Source organism: Sardina pilchardus, chromosome 1 (genome assembly GCF_963854185.1).
Source record: "Sardina pilchardus chromosome 1, fSarPil1.1, whole genome shotgun sequence".
Lineage (NCBI taxonomy): Eukaryota > Metazoa > Chordata > Actinopteri > Clupeiformes > Clupeidae > Sardina > Sardina pilchardus.
In genome coordinates this window covers 14,372,698-14,393,526 of record NC_084994.1, presented here as the reverse complement: position 1 = coordinate 14,393,526, position 20,829 = coordinate 14,372,698, and the positions used below count along the sequence as shown (strand labels likewise).

Below are 20,829 nucleotides of genomic sequence, written 5' to 3'. Positions count from 1 at the left end.
ACAGACTTTGATTGAGACGTTTCGGAAAATTGATACGTTGAAGGACCTATTTCGTCGTAAGTAGGCTATGTCTTATACTATCATTTGTTTTGTATCGTAAAAATGGCCTAATTATCAAGAGGCAGATAAACTACGACACTACTACTAGGCTACTATCATTTTATGTTTTCGGTAACGGAAATGAAAGAAGGTGCCTTAAAGGAAGGGAATTGTGCAGTGATGGGCAAGCTAGGCTACTTAGAAATTTTTGTGAGCTAAGCTCGCAGATATTAAATGATGCTTAACTACACAAAAGCTACCCCAAAACAAAATGTAGTAAGCTGAGTTACATACATTTCCCAAAAGTAGTTTGCTACATCAGAAGCTACTTTGTAATTTACAAAACAATGAACATAAGTGAGCCAGCTTCATGACAAGTCAGTGGTAGCCTATGGCAATGACCTAGCCAACATAACTCAGCATAACAGATACAGTAGCCTAACTTAATTGCCTTGATGTAGGCTACACATGTGGGGGTCATTCCACGCCAAATCAACCAGAGCCATAGGCGTCGATTGCGCTGGGGACGGTGAGGACGCATCCTCATCAGATTTCGTCATAAGTCATTTTGTCCCCACCACTTTTTTTTAAAAAAAAAACTCGAGCTCAATTTGGCTAAAAACTAAACAGTAGCCTAGCCTGAAGTTCATAACACACATAGCAGCCACCAGAGCCATATCTATATGGCTCTGGCAGCCACAACTGCAACATTGTTACTAGCGCTGACCTGGCGTTAGAGTCCGAATCATTTGTGCAACTTCAGAACGATGTGAGCGGCCATCCGGCGTCCTCTAGTATTGTTTGTAAACTGGAAATAGGCTACGTGTAGCTATTTAAGTCAATCAATGACATATAGGAAACTTCAAAAAAGGAATAGATATGCTCTTCTACAAGCAACTACTAGTGCATGCATCCACGGCAGGGGACAAGTTGATAAAAAAAAGAGAAAAATACCGGAGCAGCACAGTTTATAAGGCTAGTGCTTTTTTTTTTTTGCTTGTTAGTTTATTGTAGGCTAATGCAAAGGTGCACAGCAACAGTCTAACGTTTCGATTAGCCTACATCTTCGTCAGAGTATGTTATTAACGTTCTGCTCGATACACATCTAAACACGTAGACTTCGGTCTAGTGGGGAAATTAGCTTTGTTTTTAAAATATGACAACGAGGACCTCAACGATTGGCCTTAGCCTACTTTCCTAACTATGTTGAAATCGCATCTTTCACAGCCCAATCTTAAAATTTTCCCGGGGGAAAAACCCCCGGACCCCCAGAAAATGGAAGGGTCAGCAGAAAGGGTTAAAGCGGAGCTCAGTAATTAAGGATCTATACCCCCGAATCTTTTGAACACCTAGGCTAGGCCTACTGTACGTGCCTGCCTCTGAGTCGATGTCACGTCATGTCACATTGTCAACATTTTTATTCATTTACATAAGTAATTAAAGACAGCGTCTTTCAAAACATGGCCTGAGCAAAAGATAAAGAAAATGAATGCGTCATTGTACCCAGCACTTCTGAAAATGCACTTCCGAATGCGTTTTTGTCCCCAGCACATTTCAAACCAAACTGACGCCCATGACCAGAGCCCACGCACTTGCGTCTCAAAAAAATCTGAAAAAAATACCATGTGTGCCTATGTTACCCAGGAGACACTCTGTAAAATGTTTTTGGGCTAAGATCAATACTTTTCAAGTAACAGCCAGTTTTACAGGGGGAGGGGGGTGTCAAATTTGTTCTACCTCTTTTTTTTGTCAAAGTTCACAAGCTCATTGCTCAAGAACTAGAATCTGTAGGAGGCTCAAATTTTGCAGGCTGGTGCATAAATAGGAATAGTATGCAGTAAAATCACCACGAGTAGTCTGGATGATCCTGCATGGTCATAGCAGTCCCTCAAAGTTGATCAAAATTTTATTGGAGTTCTTGGCTGGGCTCTGTTTAGGCTTACAGAAGACATATGTTTACTCAACATAGGCTCTTGATTTTTTTTCTCTTATTGAGATCAGTAGAAACACTCTCCCAGCAGACCTCACAAGTTTGAAAAATAATTTTGGATCTCATATTCAGAGCACCCTAACACCTTATGGGAATATACAATAAATTATATATAATATAAATTATTTTTTTCGTTAATCTGCATTACCTCTTCTTTTTAAAAACACCAATTTGACTTGTCTTATGCGAATCTTTCTTTTTCATTTTCCACCCTAAACATGGACAAAATGCACCATTGAGATCAATGTTTTGTCCCCACCCGGCAATTTCAGTGATTCAATGATTTTAGTGGCACCTAGTGGTTACTCTATACAAAACAAATCTCTCAACAGATCTCTATGGTGCAAGGAGTGAAGCTACTGCCCGTCACTGGAATTGTGTTATAGATGTTACTGCTTTGTGTCTTACACGTGCTGCTCTTTCCGCAAAGCGCTCCTCACAGACTTTTCTGATGCTGTGGTCTCTCCTTCCTGGGAAAAAGGAAATAATGTCTCTCCCCTTGCATAAATCCTCATGTCAAATCTATTAAGTAGTTTTAATACTGTCCTGTTGAATACTGTCCTGTGTAAGAATGAACATCAGTACTCAAGGTCATGGGGTGAAAGGTCATGGCCATATGGTGTCCATGTCCTAATAGACCAGGTTGATTTTCAGATAATGTGACACCCTCGGGCATTTTTGAGTGAAAGTTAGCAAACTTTACTAGGGGTATCTGCTGAATGTTTTGTTGTTTGCCAAGCTGTATTTCTACATCATTTGACAATTGATCTTAATGCATTAAAGTATTTGACCCCATATGTAACCCTATGGGAATCTAACACATTGGGTTAACTTGCAGATTTTTTTATTTTTAAAGGCCAGCTATTTCATAGATCCAGGATATTATGCATCCTGATAAAGTTCCCTTGGCCGTTGGAATTAAAATAGCCCCACATCATCACATACCCTTCACCATAGCTAGAGATTGGCATGGTGGCCACACAAATACACTAAACAGGCTTATGCCAAACCCGGCACACTCTGGCCACACTAAGCCAGGATGTGCTACACTGTAGCCACTCAAACTCCCCAGTCTGGGAGAGTAGTTGCTGCACTCAGCACACACTGTAAACAGACACCACATAAGACACACTACACACAGCCATCCACGGCTCTCACACAACTGTGGATGCTGGCGGGCTCAAAGGCCCTATTCTGATGCCATCTTGGGCCTTTTAATGGCTGACCAATCTGACCCAAGCAGGAGCCACCCCGGCAATCAGAAGTGGACGGGGCCTGTACACTGTAACGACAGCACACGGCCAGAACACACTGCTGTAGCAGAGGGCCAGTGTGAGTGTGAGGGTTAGGGTGGGGACAGTGGTGAGGGTGGGCTTCTGCATGCTGCCCAGGGCCTAGTAGAGCTGTACAGAGCAGCCCTGAGGTCAGAAGACAGCCTGGGCCTATGTTGGAGTCAGTATTATGCTTGGGGTGAAGAGAGTGGTAAGGGTGCGCATCTGCATGCTTACCCAGGGCCTACCTGAGCTCTGTGTTGTTGGTATCATTGGATAATCATGCCGTACCATTGTTTTAATGACATTCACTATTCTATGCCATGCAGTTCATGTTTTAGTTTTTATTCAGCTCATGTTATGTCCAACTTCATGAGGTATTTTTAGTTTACTGTGTTTATTCTCTTATGCTTATGCTCCACCGGAAACAAAGAAGGTACCTGAACAGCCTTTTGTGCATACAGTATAGCCTATTCATGTATTCACCGGTATCGGATAAAAACCATACGATACCCATTCCTAGTTGTGACTGTGAATATAAATAACAGGCACACAGCGCTCCTCACAGATGAGAATTGCGTTGGCCGCTCTCAGGTGCATGTGTGAACGAAAGATAAACTGGTGAAGCAATATTAATGTTACGAGAAACCACAATTTATCCATAAGTCCATAAAATTAAGAATTATATCTTGAATTATTACAAAGTAGAGTATTGGTATGGCATAGGCTATGAAAAGAGAGAGAAGTAATTGTTGGGTAGATTAACAATTTAAAGGTAAGCTTAAAGCGGTAAATGTAATCAATATTACTTTGATTACATGTCGCTACTATGTTCTCCATCCATGATATCACAACAGAGCCACTCAAACAAATAACACAGTTGACATTTTGAAATGTCTAATTATAGCACTTTGTAGAGTTTGGTATAGCTGCATGATGATGCTCTTGTGTCTGTTCTCTCAGAGAAAAGCAACGTGCTAAAGCAAATGTCTGTGGTTTTCCTGTGGACCTGAAAGATGTAGCCTACTGTACGTGACAAAGAGATATAGCCTACGTGAGAAATGGGATATAGCCTACGTGACACTTTGCAGGAAGATACATTTTAAGAACCTTGTAACTGATGATTTACCTAGCAACATGTGATGTAATTTAAACTAGATGTGTGTGTGTGTGTGTGTGTGTGTGTGTGTGTGTGTGTGTGTGCATGCATGCATGCATGCGTGTGTCTTTATGTATGTGTGTGTGTGTGTCTGTGTGTCTGTGTGTCTGTGCGTGTTTGTAGCTGTCTGATATGGAATTCCACGAGACTTGGCATGCATCCAGAGGGTGTAATAATGATCCTAGACTTCAAATTGTGTGCAGTTTTGATCCTATCAAGCAAAGATATGTGATTACAATGCCTCATTTTCGCTTTTTCAGTTTTGACTAGGTGACATGAAATGGGTAGTTATGGGATGGGTGGACATGGGCCCTAGTCCCAACAGTTTTTGAGATATTCACAGAAAACTGTCCAGCCATCGACAGGCCAGTTGGTGTAGCCTACAGTAACTAAAGACATAAGTCTTAAATTATCACCGGAAATGAACACAACGCAAGTGGCAACAGTGGAATAAGCGGGATAATGGACGACACGCCGTTCAATTATACAAAGTTAATGCACGTTCTAGATGCATAATCGAACGGCGTGAAGTCCATTATCCCGCTTATTCCACTGTTGCCACTTGCGTTGGGTTCATTTCCGGTGATAATTTAAATGTTTTAATCGCTTAAAAAGAATTAGTGTGGAAAATAAAAATGGAAAATTTGCATAACTGTGCGTTCACACCAAGTAAAGATCGTCAAAAGCGTCAAGAGCGCCGGAAATCATTCATTTTCTATGGAGAGTCGGCGTTACCGGCGTCAAAAGCGTTCTGGGCGTGAGCGTGGCTTCATGAGCTTCACGGGCGTCAAAAAAAAGTTGAGCCTCAGTTAACTTTATGGTAATTAGCTGTGACACGGTTCGGCGTCAACCAATTAGAATGTCAAACTCGCAGGACTGCTGCTTGTGGTTGGTTCGAATGTTTCACGTCTTGGCTTTGAAGCTTTCAGCGCTGAACTGAGTTGAGCGTCGGGCTATGAGCTTCACCAGCGATTTTGACTCTTTTGACGGTTTCGGTGTGAATGCACAGTAAAACAAGTCGAATTGGTGTATTTAAAAAATGGTGTTAGAGCCATGTACTGGTGTGCAGTCGTAGGTGAAGAGGAAGTAAAGGAGAGGGCTCAGCACACATCCCTGTATTCAGAATGATGGTTGGGGAGGTGTGATTATCTAACCTAACAGACTGAGGTCTTTTGGTCAGGAAGTCCAGAATCCAGTTACAGAGGGAGGTATTGATGCCCAGTTCACTGAGTTTGGTCATCAGTTTTGGAGGGGTGATGGTATTGTATGATGAATTGAAGTCAATGAACAGCATTCTAACATGAACAAGTGTTGCTATTGTCAAGGTGGGACAGGGCAGAGTGAAGTACCGTAGAGATGCTCCTGTTCTGACAAATTGGAAGGACTCTAGTGATGGTGGTGACCAGGACCTCTCAGAGCACTTCATGATGATGGGGGTAAGTACAACTGGACGGGGATGCCATCAGGACCAGCAGCCTTACATGCATTAGGCGGGGATCACATTAGCCAGCGGCAAGCGTAACGCAATGCTCAGACCATAATAATAATAATAATCCAAGATGTTCTTTTTTGTTTCTAAATTACACTAGTGGTCAATGTTGCTACGTTCATAGATAACAAAATGGATGCCAGCAATAGAAATTTGCTCTTGGTTGCTTTAGGGTGTTTTGGGCCCCCAACGTCGTCTTCCAGGCAGCGCTGTCACTGTCGACTTCAAGGCACCTAATCCTAAGTCTTATCCTAACCTTTAACCCATGCCTAACCCTAGCACCTTCCAGGCAGTGCTGCCTTGAAGACAACATTGGAGGCCCAAAACACCAAGAAACTTTAGGAATGGAAGGAGAAGAAAGGGAGAAAAGTGAGAAAGAAAAAAAGCATTCAGTTTGGGTTCATGAAACACTGCTGCCATGAAAGTTATGTGGAGAATACCATAAACTAGTGCGCAGCTCTACCTAGCAGACGACCATTTTCACATGACTGAACAAGCAGCAGTTTGTTGTAAATTACTGTACCAAAGATACAAAAAAACAGACACAAAATTTAAAGAAGCCATCAGCCCAGCCGAACATTTGGCTATGATAGCAATAATATGTCCATCATTCCTTAAGAAGAGCCTCAGCAGCCTAACCATACAAGTTTGAATACAATTTAGGGTACATTGCGTTTAATTATCATGTTATTCAATTGAATTAATTTCCCCTTACAGATTTCTAGCAACAGGGAACTCCTTTAGGTCACTTGCCTTCAATTTCAGGGTAGGATTTTCCACTGTTCGATGAGGAGTACTGTACAGTACATGCCACCACCAGGGAAAGCATGTACAACTATAGTTTCTATAGCGCCAGGAGAAGCGCCAGAGGTTGAATATGCATTTGGCATTCTTGCAAGCCAGTGGCATGTTGCTGAGGCATTAGTGAAATGCATGCTTCACAACTTTCTTCAATGGCACTCAGATAGACAGGATGTAGATGTAGACAGTATATGCCTAGCTACCACCAGCTGTCATGGCTATCTCAAGAGTCAGCAACAACAATGCCACAAATATTGCAATTGAAACCAAGAAAGAGGTACATACAATACTTTTCCTTCACAATAAAATATACAGTACATCTAAGAGGTGGTATATGGGACGATGTGAAGAGTGAACATCCAACATCAAATCAATCTCATTCAGATAGTGACTGCAATTTCAATTTTAATTTAATTTCACTTATAGAGTGCCAAAACATTACACATGTATCATGGTGCTTTACAGAGTGTTAAACATGTGTAACAGGGACAAGGAAAAATTATGGAAGAATTGTAGATACACATAGGAAGAAACCTTGGACAGATCCATGAATCAAGGACCTGACCCATCTGCCTAGAGTCAGTTACAGGACAGTAAGGTAATTTACTGTCAGAAATTCAAATAGCCTAGTGTAGGGAATACATTGCCCATAGGAATTATGAATTGTCTCAGGGAAATAGTGGATTGCTAGGGTGCTTGGGCCAGGAATCCGGGCAAGTGGATAGCAACAGGTAATTATAGGGCAGTCATAGGCATGCAACTTCAAGTGTGATGAGGGCCATACTGTACACATGGATGACTGATGACCGGTAGTGGTGTACCTCACAGGTGAGGTATGGGGGAAGAAAGAGATATAGAGTGGGTTAGTATCACTATAAATCATGATGGTTAGTACTAATAAGTATATCACACTTTATACTATAGAGAGAAAAGGCAAAAAAGGAAAAAAGGGAGAGTTGAGAGAGAAGGGGGAGCAGAGGGAGTTGAGCGACAAGACAGATGAGAGGTAAGAGGGAGAATTGAGAGAGGGAGAAAAGGCATGGTGGAGGGTTAAATTACAGGTAAACTGATTAAAATGGACCATTTCTGGATTCTGAATGAAAATACATCAATTAAGCTGTGGAGACAGTATTTTTCGTTGATCAAGCACTACAGAGCTAGCATATCCATATAAGGCAATAAACGTATGTGACGTATGTAAGAGATCTTGACTTTCCTTAGTAAATCCAGTTGGTAAATGTTATTAATATGACGGTCCACAGTATCAAAGGCAGAGCTGAGGTCAAGAAGTACTAGCACGGAGCAACAACCTGTCAGAGGCATCTGAATATCGTTGTGCACTCTCACCAGGGCGGTTTCTGTGGAATGCCGTTTTCTGAAACCAGACTGAAATTGTATCATCAAGTTTTCTAAAAAGACAAGGGAGCTGGTTTGTAGCGGTAAATTACGGTATAGAAGTAAGAATAATTACCCCCCACTGCTGCTAGGAAACACGGCATCTGTGATATGTAAAGGTATATTTTGCTCCTCAGGTCTAGAGAGACTCTCCCACTGCTGCTGGGATGAGTGACACTCAGGAGAGAGAGGAGGCTGCAGGTCCCAGTGAGACACTCAGACCAGAGTCTGCAGCACACGGCTGTGGAACCATCAAGAATGATGAAGACATGGCTGAACCTGGGTCACCAACACACTCTGGTGGAGGGTGAGTTTTAGTTTTTTTTTTTATTTCTTTATCTCAGACCCCATTTACTCTCCTCATTCTCTGTTTTTTTCTTTCTTTTGAATCTCATCTCATACAGTGTTTTTGTGTTCCTGAAATGGAAAGATTCATGGTCATGTGTTTTGTGGGAATGACCATCAATGGCAGATCACATACAACTATAATAATATAATAGTTGAAACTGTATTCTACTGAATGAGGATTTGTATGAAATGCAATCAGCAGTAAAACACAGAATTGCACCCCCTAACAACTTGGCGAAGAGTTCCAAAGAGTTTGGATGTGAATTGTTTTATTCATGCTGGGAAAAATGAAAGGTTGTGTTGATTTCGTTTTCTTTCTTTGCATCACCAGACCAGATAAACAAAGATCTCCATCTGCAGCACCACGCTTGGAGAGAAGGGACTCCATTGAGGGTCATCCCGACTTCAGGGGTGAACAACCACCCCCTGAATCAGAGTGAGTGATTATGAGATGTGTGTGTGTGTTTGTGCGTGTGCGTGTGCGTGTGCGCGTGCGTGTGTTTGTGTGTTTGTGTGTGTGTGTGTGTGTGTGCTTGTGTGTGCTCTGTGTGTGTGTGTGTGTGTGTGTGTGTGTGTGTGTGTGTGTGTGTGTGTGTGTGTGTGTGTGTGTGTGTGTGTGTGTGTGTGTACATATCAGGGACGACATATGGGCTTGGGTTGGCCAATGCCAGCCAGATTGACAGGTGGCTCGTCCAATAAAATGTGTTTCAACTAGGGGTGCGACGAGATCTTGCGATACAAATATGTCACACTATTTCTCGTCAAGGTGAAAATCTAAGCAGCCTTAGTGATCCACAGGTGCTCATCAAGATGACAATTGCGTTGGACATCAACGTTTAAATTTGTATTTAACATGGACAGACTGGTGAAACTGTGGTAAATGTTACAAGAAATTACAGTCAATCTGACTCTGTAAAATAAAGAAATTGACCATGAATAAATACCAAGTAGTTTATCAACAATAGCAGAGTAGTGGCATTGCCTACGAGAATAAATTGTGGGTGAACAACAATTCATTTTCTTTTATGCAACAATTGGGTTCTGTGGAGCTGTTTATTTGTTTCTGATTGGCCAAAAGACGTTCCATGAGTTGAAATATCCCACGATAATCAACTCTGACTTTTCACAGCTAATAAGTTGTTAAGTTTAAACAAACTGTCACGTTGCATCCAAGCTGAAATACAGACGCTCAGAACATAGTATATGACGGAGGTGGATCTTAGCTAGTTGGATGGCATGTAGTCGGCAATAAGTAAAACAGTAATGTTTCAAAGCTATAAGCATGTCCTAACCAGACGCAATGCGAGCTAATGTTTATTAGGCTGCATTGCTTGACAACGGGAGAGATAGAACTAACGACTGGCTTTTGGCCATAGCAACCGTCCTTTTAGAACTAACACTGTTCTTTGGCCATAGCAACCATCCATTTAGAACTAGTCACGGCAGTTTGTCCTGAACGTAAGAGAAATGTGTGGCGGAAAGAAGTAGTTCTACAAACAAGACAGTTTGAGTGATTTAAACGTTTACATTATAATGGGAAATTAACGCAAAACAAGTGGTAGAATTGTTGTATAAAAGCAATGTAGCACTCGTGATCGTGGGGTTGGTAATGGATATTCCCACGGCTGTTGTTGCCTGTGCAACTCAGCCTCCGGCCTCGTGGCTACTGCCGAACAACACCCGTGGGAATATCCATTAACAACCCCGCTCTCAATCGTGCTATATTGCTTAAGTAAATCATAAAAGTAGATGTGACCAATATCACTTAACATTGAATGTGAGGTAAGACTCAGATAGGCATATACTGTAAGAAAGTAACAAAATAATAAAATATGAATAACCAAATAACAATCTTAAACTTAACAAGTTAGAATGTCAAATACACCAGTTAAACAATTCATGAAATAGAGAGTGAAATAAAGACCCAACCTAAAAGTAAGAAGAGAGAAAGAGAAGGAAAGAAAGAAAGAAAGAGAGGGAGAGGAAGATGGAGAGAGAGGAAGGCCAAGAGGTCAGAGAAAAGAAGGAGAGACGTCCAGCCAGCTGTCAAACAGAAAAATCCAGAGGCAGAATAGAAGAGAAAAGAAAAAGGGAAAAAGAAGTGAGAAGCATCTATGCTCTCCCCTTATAAATACAAATTAAGCATAAATAATATGGCATTCATCTGGAAATCCCCGATTCACCAGGGCATCTCTGTTATTTGAGAGCTTAAAGCTGCCACTTTTGGCAACTTTTTTGAGTCATATTAGCTTGAACTGTCATGGGATTCTGGAGGTAGAATATGAAATAGTTGAGTATAATAGTTTAAACTGTATTCTAATGAATGGGAATTTAAACTGTATGCAGTGCAATCAACAGTAAGCAACATTATTTCTACCTCTGACAAGATGGCTTCTTTTAAACTGTAGCTCAGTTTGGGTGTGAATTGCTTCATTCACGCTGTGTAAAATTAACGGTTGTGTTGTTGTTGTTTTCTTTCTTTGCATCACCAGACCAGATAAACAAAGATCTCCATCTCCAGCGTCCAGCTTGCACAGTGATGACTCCAGGGATGATGGTCCTGACTTCAGGGGTGAACCACCACCCTCTGAAGCAGAGTGAGTTATAATGAGTTTCTCTGTGTGTTTGTGTGTGTGTGTTTGTGTGTGTGTGTGTGTGTGTGTGTGTGTGTGTGTGTGTGTGTGTGTGTGTGTGTGTGTGTGTGTGTGTGTGTGTGTGTGTGTGTGTGTGTGTGTGTGTGTGTGTGTGTGTGTGTGTGTTTGTGTGTGTGTGTGTGTGTGTGTTTGTGTGTGCGTGTGTGCGTGTGTGTGTGTAAATATCAGGGGCGACATACGGGCTTGGGTTGGTCAGTGCCAGCCAGATTGGCAGATGGCTCGTCCAATAACATGTGTTTCAAATGTCACACTATTTTTTGTCAAGGTGAAAATCTAAGTAGCCTAAGTGATGGCACAGTTGCTCATCAAGATGACAATTGTGTTGGACATCAAAGTTTAAATTTGTACTAAACATGGACAGACTGGTGAAACTGTGGTAAATGTTACAAGGAATTACAATCAAACTACAGTAGCTGAGTTTGGGTGTGAATTGCTTCATTCACGCTGGGTAAAATGAACGGTTGTGTTGTTGTTGTTTTCTTTCTTTGCATCACCAGACCAGATAAACAAAGATCTCCATCTCCGGCGTCCAGCTTGCACAGTGATGACTCCAGGGATGATGGTCCCGACTTCAGGGGTGAACAACCACCCTCTGAAGCAGAGTGAGTTATAATGTGTGTGTGTGTGTGTGTGTGTGTGTGTGTGTGTGTGTGTGTTTGTGTGTGTGTAAATATCAGGGGCGGCATATAGGCTTGGGTTGGTCAGTGCCAGCCAGATTGGCAGATGGCTCGTCCAATAACATGTGTTTCAAATAGGGGTGCGACGAGATCTTGCGATACAAAAATGTCACACTATTTTTTGTCAAGGTGAAAATCTAAGTAGCTTAAGTGATGGCACAGTTGCTCATCAAGATGACAATTGCATTGGACATCAAAGTTTAAATTTGTATTAAACATGGACAGACTGGTGAAACTGTGGTAAATGTTACAAGAAATTACAATCAATCTGACTCCATAAAACAAAGAAGTTGACCTCGATTAATTACAAAGTTTATCAACTATAGCAGAGTAGTGGCATGGAATACGAGAAGAGATATATAAATGGTGGGTGAATTAACCATTTATTTACCAGTAAATCATGAAAGTAGATGTGACCAATATCACCTACAGTAACATTGAATGTGAGGTAAGACTCAGATAGGCATATATTGTAAGAAAGTTACAAAATAATAAAGTAAGAATAACCAAATAACAACCTCAAACTTAACAAGTTAGAATGTCAAATACACCAGTTGAACAATTCATGAAATAGAGAGTGAAATAAAGACCCAACCTAAAAGTAAGGAGAGAGAAAGAGAAGGAAAGAAAGAAAGAAAGAGAGGGAGAGGAAGATGGAGAGAGAGGAAGGCCAAGAGGTCAGAGAAAAAGAGAGACCTCCAGCCAGCTGTCAAACAGAAAAATCCAGAGGCAGAATAAACAGAAAAGAAAAAGGAAAAAAGAAGTGAGAAGCATCTATGCTCTCCCCTTATAAATACAAATTAAGCATAAACTAGATGCACCGCATAGCGGTACACAATATGACCGCCGCTCAGTTCTGCACATTCTCTCCAAAACGAATTACGCTCGTCAACTTTCCTGTATGGCTGGGATTATACTTGCTGTTAGACCAACCGTAAGCATATGCGCCCGTGTGCGACCTGCTGTGTCCGGTGTACAGACTCGCTGCAGCATTACGCACCCTACTGGAGGTCTTCACTAGGGGGAGAATAGTAACATCAGATGTGGATGTGGCCATGTGCCATTGTTTACTCTCATGATTGCCCCCAGCTTCGATGTCGATAATGCATCTTGCAGTCACCTTTTTTTGTAGTGATCGCCCCCTACTTTCTTATCAGTATTGCATCTCGCGGACGCGTCATGTTCGCTTGCGACGACGTGCACGACCGACGCACCAAACGGCCGCAAAATACGCGAGGCAGTCATGATACGAACACGAACGCGTTGTCTGCAGCAAGTCTAAACCTGCCTTATCTCCGATTTGTGCAATATACTGTATGTATATCTCCTACTCTTGCAGCTCATGTGTATATGAGTGTGCATGTGTGAGTTTGCTTGTATAAAGATGTGTGTGTGTCTGTCTGTGTGTGTGAATGTGCATGTGTGCGCATGTGTGTGTGTGTGTGTGTGGAATCCATGGAAGTGTGTTTATCTGTGCGTGTGAATCTGTTGATGTGTGTGTGCGAACTTAGTTACTTTTTAAACTGAGCCCCCTGCCGGCTCAACATAAAAATGCCAATCGGTTTTGCCAATAGCCTACTCACTATATTGGAATTTAACAGTTACGCCATTTTAACAGTAACGTCAGAACATATAGAAGACATCACAACCTGCAAAAAGTAATTTCAGGGAGGTATCTAAAAAATACTTTAACCTACTGAGATACTGAAATACAGATGAATAGCCTATGTTTGTTCAATAATGTCTAGTCAGTATACCAAATAAGAGAGGCCTATAGATAGAAACTGTGGTAATAAAATATGAAGATTTTGGTAGTTTGGGCTTTTCGTGTATCCTTCTACTGTAGCCATTTAGCCATCTACTATAGGCCTGACTTATATGCCAATGAAATTACACTTGTTAAACTCACCCTTTGTGGACGGCCCATTGAAATATGGTTCGATTTCGAACCATGACGTGTTCGCCGTGTTTGAATCACGCATTTAACCTCACCGATGAAAAAAACTATGTAGATACGTTGTCAACAGCTAGCCAATCACTGTCAAGTAGTTTAGTTCGTTTTGATAGCCTATTGGCTTAGTTTTATGTCATTTTGCATCTTGTGATTGCCCCGCCTCCGATACTTCCGCGTTCGGCTCATTCGCGGCTGTTCAATGAATAAACATGTCGGACCATACATATCGACAAGTCCGTTTTTCAGCTGCTGAGGTGGCAGAAATGTGTTGTCAACACATAAATGATGACAATAGCAGTGAAGACAGTGAAATAGGTGGCTTATCTAGTGGAAAAGAGTACAAGTTGGACCGTGAACTGGATGAAGACTTTCGTGACTCTGACTCCGACGACGACTAGCTGCTGCTACGGCGACAACAACGTGAGTAAACAATAAAGTTCTTGAAACTCAATATTGTATTTTACTACTACTTACACTACTTACAGCTTCATAAAACCTTATATTTTCGTGTGATAACACTCTGAGTAGACTGTGCCTTTTGTATGGTGTGTTTTTTGTCTGTCACAACTGAAAGAAATCGCGCCTCGTGTTTGTTTATTTTTGATCGCGCTTTATATACTCGCGGGTAAATTATTCGCTCTTTGCCAACATTGTAGTGTTGCTAGCATATTCTATGGGCATGTCTGGATGAAGAGCTGAATATAGGATGGAAGGAATAAATAAATATCAGTGTTACTCGTTCTGTTTAGTTCCAGAAATGTCTATTTGTGCTCCCTATAAGAAAGTAATGGCATATAAGAAAGGCATGCCTAGTAGGCCTAAGTAGCAACCTTCTCTGACTGAAATTAGCCTTGACCTAGGTGTTGAACATTGAACTTGTTTTTTTTTCTCTCAACTTCTAGACAGAAAGCCTAATGACATTTAGTAAGTAAGCAACCTTTCTGCTACAACCTTTTCTGACTGAATCTAGCTTTGACCTAGGTTGTAAACAACTTACTTTTTTTTCCCCATCTCAACTTCTAGAAAGAAAATAATGACATGTAGTCAGTAGCAACTTTTCTGCTACAACCTTTTCTGACTGAAATTAGCCTTGACCTAGGTTGTGAACAACTTGTCTTGTTTTTTTTATTTTTTTATCTCAACTTTTAGAACTCAACATTCTCCTGGTTCTGCCACCGACTCAGAGGAGGATGACCCTGACCCTTGAACCTGAAAGGACCAGAAGGAATGCCAGAGCGACCGTGCCAAGGGAGAGCTGCACATCCAGTGAATCAACCTGTTGTCCAGACATATAGCTATGATGATCCAGACATGCTCAACCAGTTGCCATCTGTCCGTCCTGTACGCCAGCCTGGCGTTCACCTAGATGTACAAGTAACACGAGGTACCATGACCAAAGCCATAGATTTTTAAAAACTTTTTTCTACAGATGCCCTCCTGCTACAAATGCACCTACACAAATGCTTATGCCTAGGAGGAAATCCTCAGAAAGCCCTATTATGGTGGCACAGATGGTACAAGGAAAGAAACTAGTCCAGATGAATTGGCACGACTGATGGCCCTTGTAATGTTTTGTGGCCTTGTCCCAGTCAGTTCTTTTTACAGATACTGGAGCCCCAAAACCATGTACCATGGCCTGTGGGCACGCAGCATAATGTCAAGAGACCAGTTCAAAGCATTGATGCCAATGCTCCATGTTGTAGATACTGGTGCTGAAGATGAACGTGATAAACTGCAAAATCACTGGCCTGTTAGAGACTTTCAAGGTGACGTGTAGTAAAGCACTTTACCAACCATTCCAGCATGTTGCTGTGGAATGGTGAAATCAAAACATAGTTTATGCTTCTATACAAAACCCTGGGGAATTTGTCACTGATCATATTCCTTGGGTACTGTTTATAGTGATTGACAAGAGATTATTGTTTATTGCACATGAAAGCAGGAGGCACTTTCCATTACCATTGATCTGACATTGAGTGTTCATTCACTATTGATTGTTTATTGGAAATGCACTTACCAATGAATTTACATTTATTGTTGACCATAAATAAGACATTTTTTAGATTTTATTGATTGACTGTTCATAACATGCTTTTTCATCCTAAATAAGAAGCACTTTTTTAGTTGATGGTTGACTGTTTGTCCATTGCTGCTTATGTTTATTGATTGTTATTTTTCGTGATTTGATAAGTGCACTTCTTTATTGAGTTACCACATCTAAAAAAAATGAAGCAATATGGTTTGTAATAATTTATGTTTGCAAATAAATCAACTAAATACAATCAAAATAGATGTTGGGTGTTGTGGTGGTTTCCAAAAAAAAGTTAAAATGTACATATTTGGGTTATTTAGGTGCAACTTTTCTTGGGTCACTAAAAGGTTAACACTTTCTTTTCCATAAAGATTTGTATTACCTGTCCTAAAGTATAGTGAAACATACCATATATAGCTCTGTCTCATGGATATATGGCCAAAATAACTTATTTTGACCATTCTGTCTGGATTTTGAGTCAAATGTCAAACCGGGCAGTGAAGACATTCTACTCGGTAAAGATTCTAAAATTTTCTGCAAACGTACAGGACATAATGAATTGACCATAACTTTTGAGCAGAAAGTGATAAATTGATTCTGTTTTTTTTACTTGAGTAGGGGACAACATTGCTAGTCTGTCATATACTCTAAGTTTTTCTCTATCTACAACAGAAATTAGAGAAAAATAAGATTTATGTTGAAAAACTGTAATTTTCTCTTTTTTTTCGGATTAATTTTGAGCACATTTATAAAAATAATTATGCTACCCTCACACATAATTACTTATGTGTTATACCATTTTAAAGTGCTCTTTCTTCTGATTACAATGGTGTGTATATTTTATCTCTGCCATGTAGTATGGCCACACTGTAAGCTTTTTTGTGCCCCGAGGTCATCATTCTACTATTTTCTGCAAACGTACAGGACATAATGAATTGACCATAACTTTTGAGCAGAAAGTGATAAATTGATTCTGTTTTTTTCCTTGAGTAGGGGACAACATTGCTAGTCTGTGATATACTCTAAGTTTTTCTCTATCTACAACAGAAATTAGAGAAAAATAAGATTTATGTTGAAAAACTGTAATTTTCTCTTTTTTTTCGGATTAATTTTGAGCATATTTATAAAAATAATTATGCTACCCTCACACATAATTACTTATGTTTTATACCATTTTAAAGTGCTCTTTCTTCTGATTACAATGGTGTGTATATTTTATCTCTGCCATGTAGTATGGCCACACTGTAAGCTTTTTTGTGCCCGAGGTCATCATTCTACTATTTTCTGCAAACGTACAGGACATAATGAATTGACCATAACTTTTGAGCAGAAAGCGATACATTGATTCTGTTTTTTTCCTTGAGTAGGGGACAACATTGCTAGTCTGTCATATACTCTAAGTTTTTCTCTATCTACAACAGAAATTAGAGAAAAATAAGATTTATGTTGAAAAACTGTATTTTGTTTTATTTTTTCGGATTAATTATGAGCATATTTCTAGACATAATTATGCTACCCTCACACATAATTACTTGTGTTTTATACCATTTTGAAGTGCTCTTTCTTCTGATTACAATGGTGTGTATATTTTATCTCTGCCATGTAGTATGGCCACACAGCAAGCTTTTTTGTGCCACAAGGTCATCAAGTGTGGAAAAAATGGAATGTTCGGGCAGTCAACAAAGGGTTAAACTCACCTCAATAAATATTTTGCAATCATTTAATGGGCAATGCTAAAGTTACTGTTACAAACCAGCGGCAGAGTTGGCGGCCCAACGGCGGTAACCACCAGTGGCCCGCTGGAGTTTTGCTCATCAGTTCTCTGGCTGTCCACCGGCGGCTCAGAAGCGGCTCCAGATAAAGGGCCACCCTTTTGCCGCTTACTACCCACCAGCTTCTAATTGGCCTTATTTATGGCCATAATAATGAAAATGATGCACTAAAATAGCAATAATACATTATAACACTTTCCATTTGCCCTCAATCAGAACAATTTACAATTATTTACAGGACTTACCAAAGTTACCAAATTTACTAAGGTGAAGACAGTGCCTGCTGATGAGAAACCTATAAATGTATTCTGTAATTTAATAATCCAATATAAAAACATTTATCCTCAGCAACTATCACACAGACTCACCACACATAGTATTAGGTTCAATACATTTTGTTTATTTATTTATTTTACTTGCTTTTGTTTAGGCCTATTTATTTTACATGCTCATTTACATGCTTTATTTATTGTACATGCTTAAACAATTTATTAAAATTATTTTTAATAATGATATATGTAACACACTCTTCAGATGTAAGGAAAGTAAAGATGCAAAGAAGTTGTGACAGACATTCATGGCTTGTTTCTCCCTTGATATTGGTGCCAGATTAATGAAAATGCAGTTCTACCTTGCTGGGGTGTTACTGGCAGCGTTGTGAGCGAATTTGACAGAGGTGTAGGTCTGATTGGTAAACTCTGTTGAACAGATTAGAAATGAAAAGGCATATTTAGTGAGATGATTACTGCAATGGCAGGGTTCATACAAAAAAAATTGAGCTGAATTTACTACCTTTTCACTACCATCAACATGTTTTCTACTACAAAAGCAAAAGGTGAAGAGTAATGTAATGCAATACCTTTCCGAAACACAATAACACATTTAAGAACAACGGGGATTTAACAATGGACAAAGCTACTGGCATTTGAACAGGGGTGTGTAGGCTGTCAATAGGCACTGTATTTACCGGCATGGCTGGAGTTGATGAAGCTTGCTGGGTGGTGGTGCTGGCAAAGGTGTAGTGGTCTGACTGGCAAACTCTGTTGAACAGATTGGATATGAAAAGACGTGTTTAGTGAGATGATTACTGATGGTATGACACCTGGCACGCTAACTAGCGCCTAAAGTACAAACACTTCTAAAGGATATTTCCACTTAATTTTCAGACAAACCAAGCAAGGGACCACATGTACAGACTCTATAAATACTAACCATGATGTCAGTTTTTTATTCAAATAACTTGAAAGAGATCGTCAGGTATAAATGCACCATGCCAGTTCATTAATTCAGATGCTGTTACATGCTAACTAGCGCCTAAAGTAAACACTTCTAAAGGATATTTCCACTTAATTTTCGGGCAAACCAAGCTAGGGACCACATGTACAGACTCTATAAATACATTTTGGAAACAGGTGTTGGCTAGAATTACGCTTTACATACAGTTTTTAAAATGAAAATAGTAGAGATATAGAGAAGAGATGTTTTACTTACCTAGTCCTAAGCCTGCTACTGGTGGTTTGAGTACTGACATTGTAGGCTATTCGCATCTGCTTGGATGAGTTTGCTTGATTATGTTTCTAAACGTAAAGACATTTAACAACTTCTTTATCAGTCAGACGGTTACACAGTTACGTGCAAGAACAACAAGTCACGTAAGAGATGAAATCGTTTAGCTTACTGCAACATGAGAAATCAAGTAGTGTGAAACTAGCGACAGTAAAGAAAATTCCAATATGGCCGCCATTCGGAACTGAGAAATCACAACTCCATCTTCTTCGTTTGTCTTCTTCTCTCTGGTCTGATCTATCATTCACTGAGTAGCGCCAGCGCCACACACCAGTGGCAGCAGGCTGCAGTGTTTGAACGTGGTTGCATTAGTTCTGCTTTTGACGTTCTCATATAAAATCGTAATAAATACATAATTGTTTTATTTGGTAAGCACAGGGTAGCCACGGGGGTGCCAGTGACACAGCTACATGGGGCCATGGGGCCATTCTAGGCTTCAGTGTAGAGCAGCCACGTTGAGGGACCATTCACTAAATGCACACATAAATAAATTTATTATAGCCCCCCATGGATGAAAGTCCACAAAACTTGGCATACTCCCAGAGGGTGTCAGGTTAATCATACACATGAAATTTGGTGCAGTTCATAGCATCTCATCTGAAGATAGGGGCAATTAAAGCAATATTACATTACATTTTCAATTTTTACCATGGGGGTGCAATTCACAAATGACTGGTTATAAGCTAAGTTGATCCGAGCTCTTGAGACCAACATACCATAAAAAATTTGTCATCCTCGGTGCCACGGTTCAGGTAGTTATGTAGGAAAAACTGCAATTTTTGGGCTTCGGGCGGGGCCAGCGCGGGGGGGGAGTGACCCCCGGGGACGAAACGAAATGTTTCCGTAAAAGTCTACTGGGGCTACATGCCCACCAAGTTTCATGTGCCCCGGTGTTACGGTGTCCCGGGAATCGTTGACCAAAAATTCAGAACCGATGACGGAAAAAAAAAAAAAAAAAAAAAAAACTTTGACAACAACTATATGACCGCTTCGCTAGCTATGCTAGCGGCGGTCATAATAATGTATAGATGGCATTCATCTGGAAATCCCCGATTCACCAGGGCATCTCTGTTATTTGAGAGCTTAATCTGAACGTTTAGTACTTTCATTTGAATTGTTGCATTTCAACAATTGTATTGAAAAGTTGAAGTTGAATAGTACATTTTGAAATTGAATTGATTTAGTTTGGAACTGATTCCAAGTCAATTTGAAATTGAATGTAATAGTTGAAACTGGATTATATTTAATGGGAATGTAAACTGAAATCAACAATGCAATCAACAGTAAAGAACAGCATTCCACCCTCTGTCAAGTCGACTTTTTAAAATGTAACCAAGTTTGGGTGTGAATTGCTTCATTCACGCTGGGTAAAATGAACGGTTGTGTTGTTGTTGTTTTCTTTCTTTGCATCACCAGACCAGAAAAACAAAGATCTCCATCTCCGGCACCCAGCTTGCACAGTGATGACTCCAGGGATGATGGTCCCGACTTCAGGGGTGAACAACCACCCTCTGAATCAGAGTGAGTTATAGTGTGTGTGTGTGTGTGTGTGTGTGTGTGTGTGCGTGGGTGCGTGGGTGCGTGCGTGCGTGCGTGCGTGCGTGCGTGCGTGTGTTCGTGCGTGCGTGCGTGTATGTGTAAATCAGGGGCGACATATAGGCTTGGGTTGTTCAGTGGCAGCC

The 20,829-nt window shown here is 40.5% G+C and overlaps 1 protein-coding gene and 1 long non-coding RNA gene across 2 annotated transcripts in view; one reads left to right on the top strand and one right to left on the bottom strand.

Moving 5' to 3' along the window:
- LOC134076609 (uncharacterized) overlaps positions 1 to 20,829 on the top strand; it is a 51,223-nt gene continuing 30,394 nt past the window's right edge. Inside the window, exons 1-7 of the mRNA XM_062531745.1 lie at positions 1 to 56; positions 5,785 to 5,895; positions 8,282 to 8,451; positions 8,824 to 8,928; positions 10,985 to 11,089; positions 11,644 to 11,748; positions 20,564 to 20,668. Of these exons, the coding sequence (XP_062387729.1) occupies positions 8,312 to 8,451; positions 8,824 to 8,928; positions 10,985 to 11,089; positions 11,644 to 11,748; positions 20,564 to 20,668 (560 nt within the window). The 5' untranslated portion in view covers positions 1 to 56; positions 5,785 to 5,895; positions 8,282 to 8,311. The remainder of the gene's footprint in view (positions 57 to 5,784; positions 5,896 to 8,281; positions 8,452 to 8,823; positions 8,929 to 10,984; positions 11,090 to 11,643; positions 11,749 to 20,563; positions 20,669 to 20,829) is intronic.
- Positions 18,024 to 19,382, bottom strand: LOC134082976 (uncharacterized). Its single transcript, XR_009939683.1, has 3 exons — positions 19,073 to 19,382; positions 18,549 to 18,621; positions 18,024 to 18,279 (listed from the first exon to the last, which is right to left on the bottom strand). It is a non-coding gene; the product is annotated as an uncharacterized LOC134082976 (long non-coding RNA).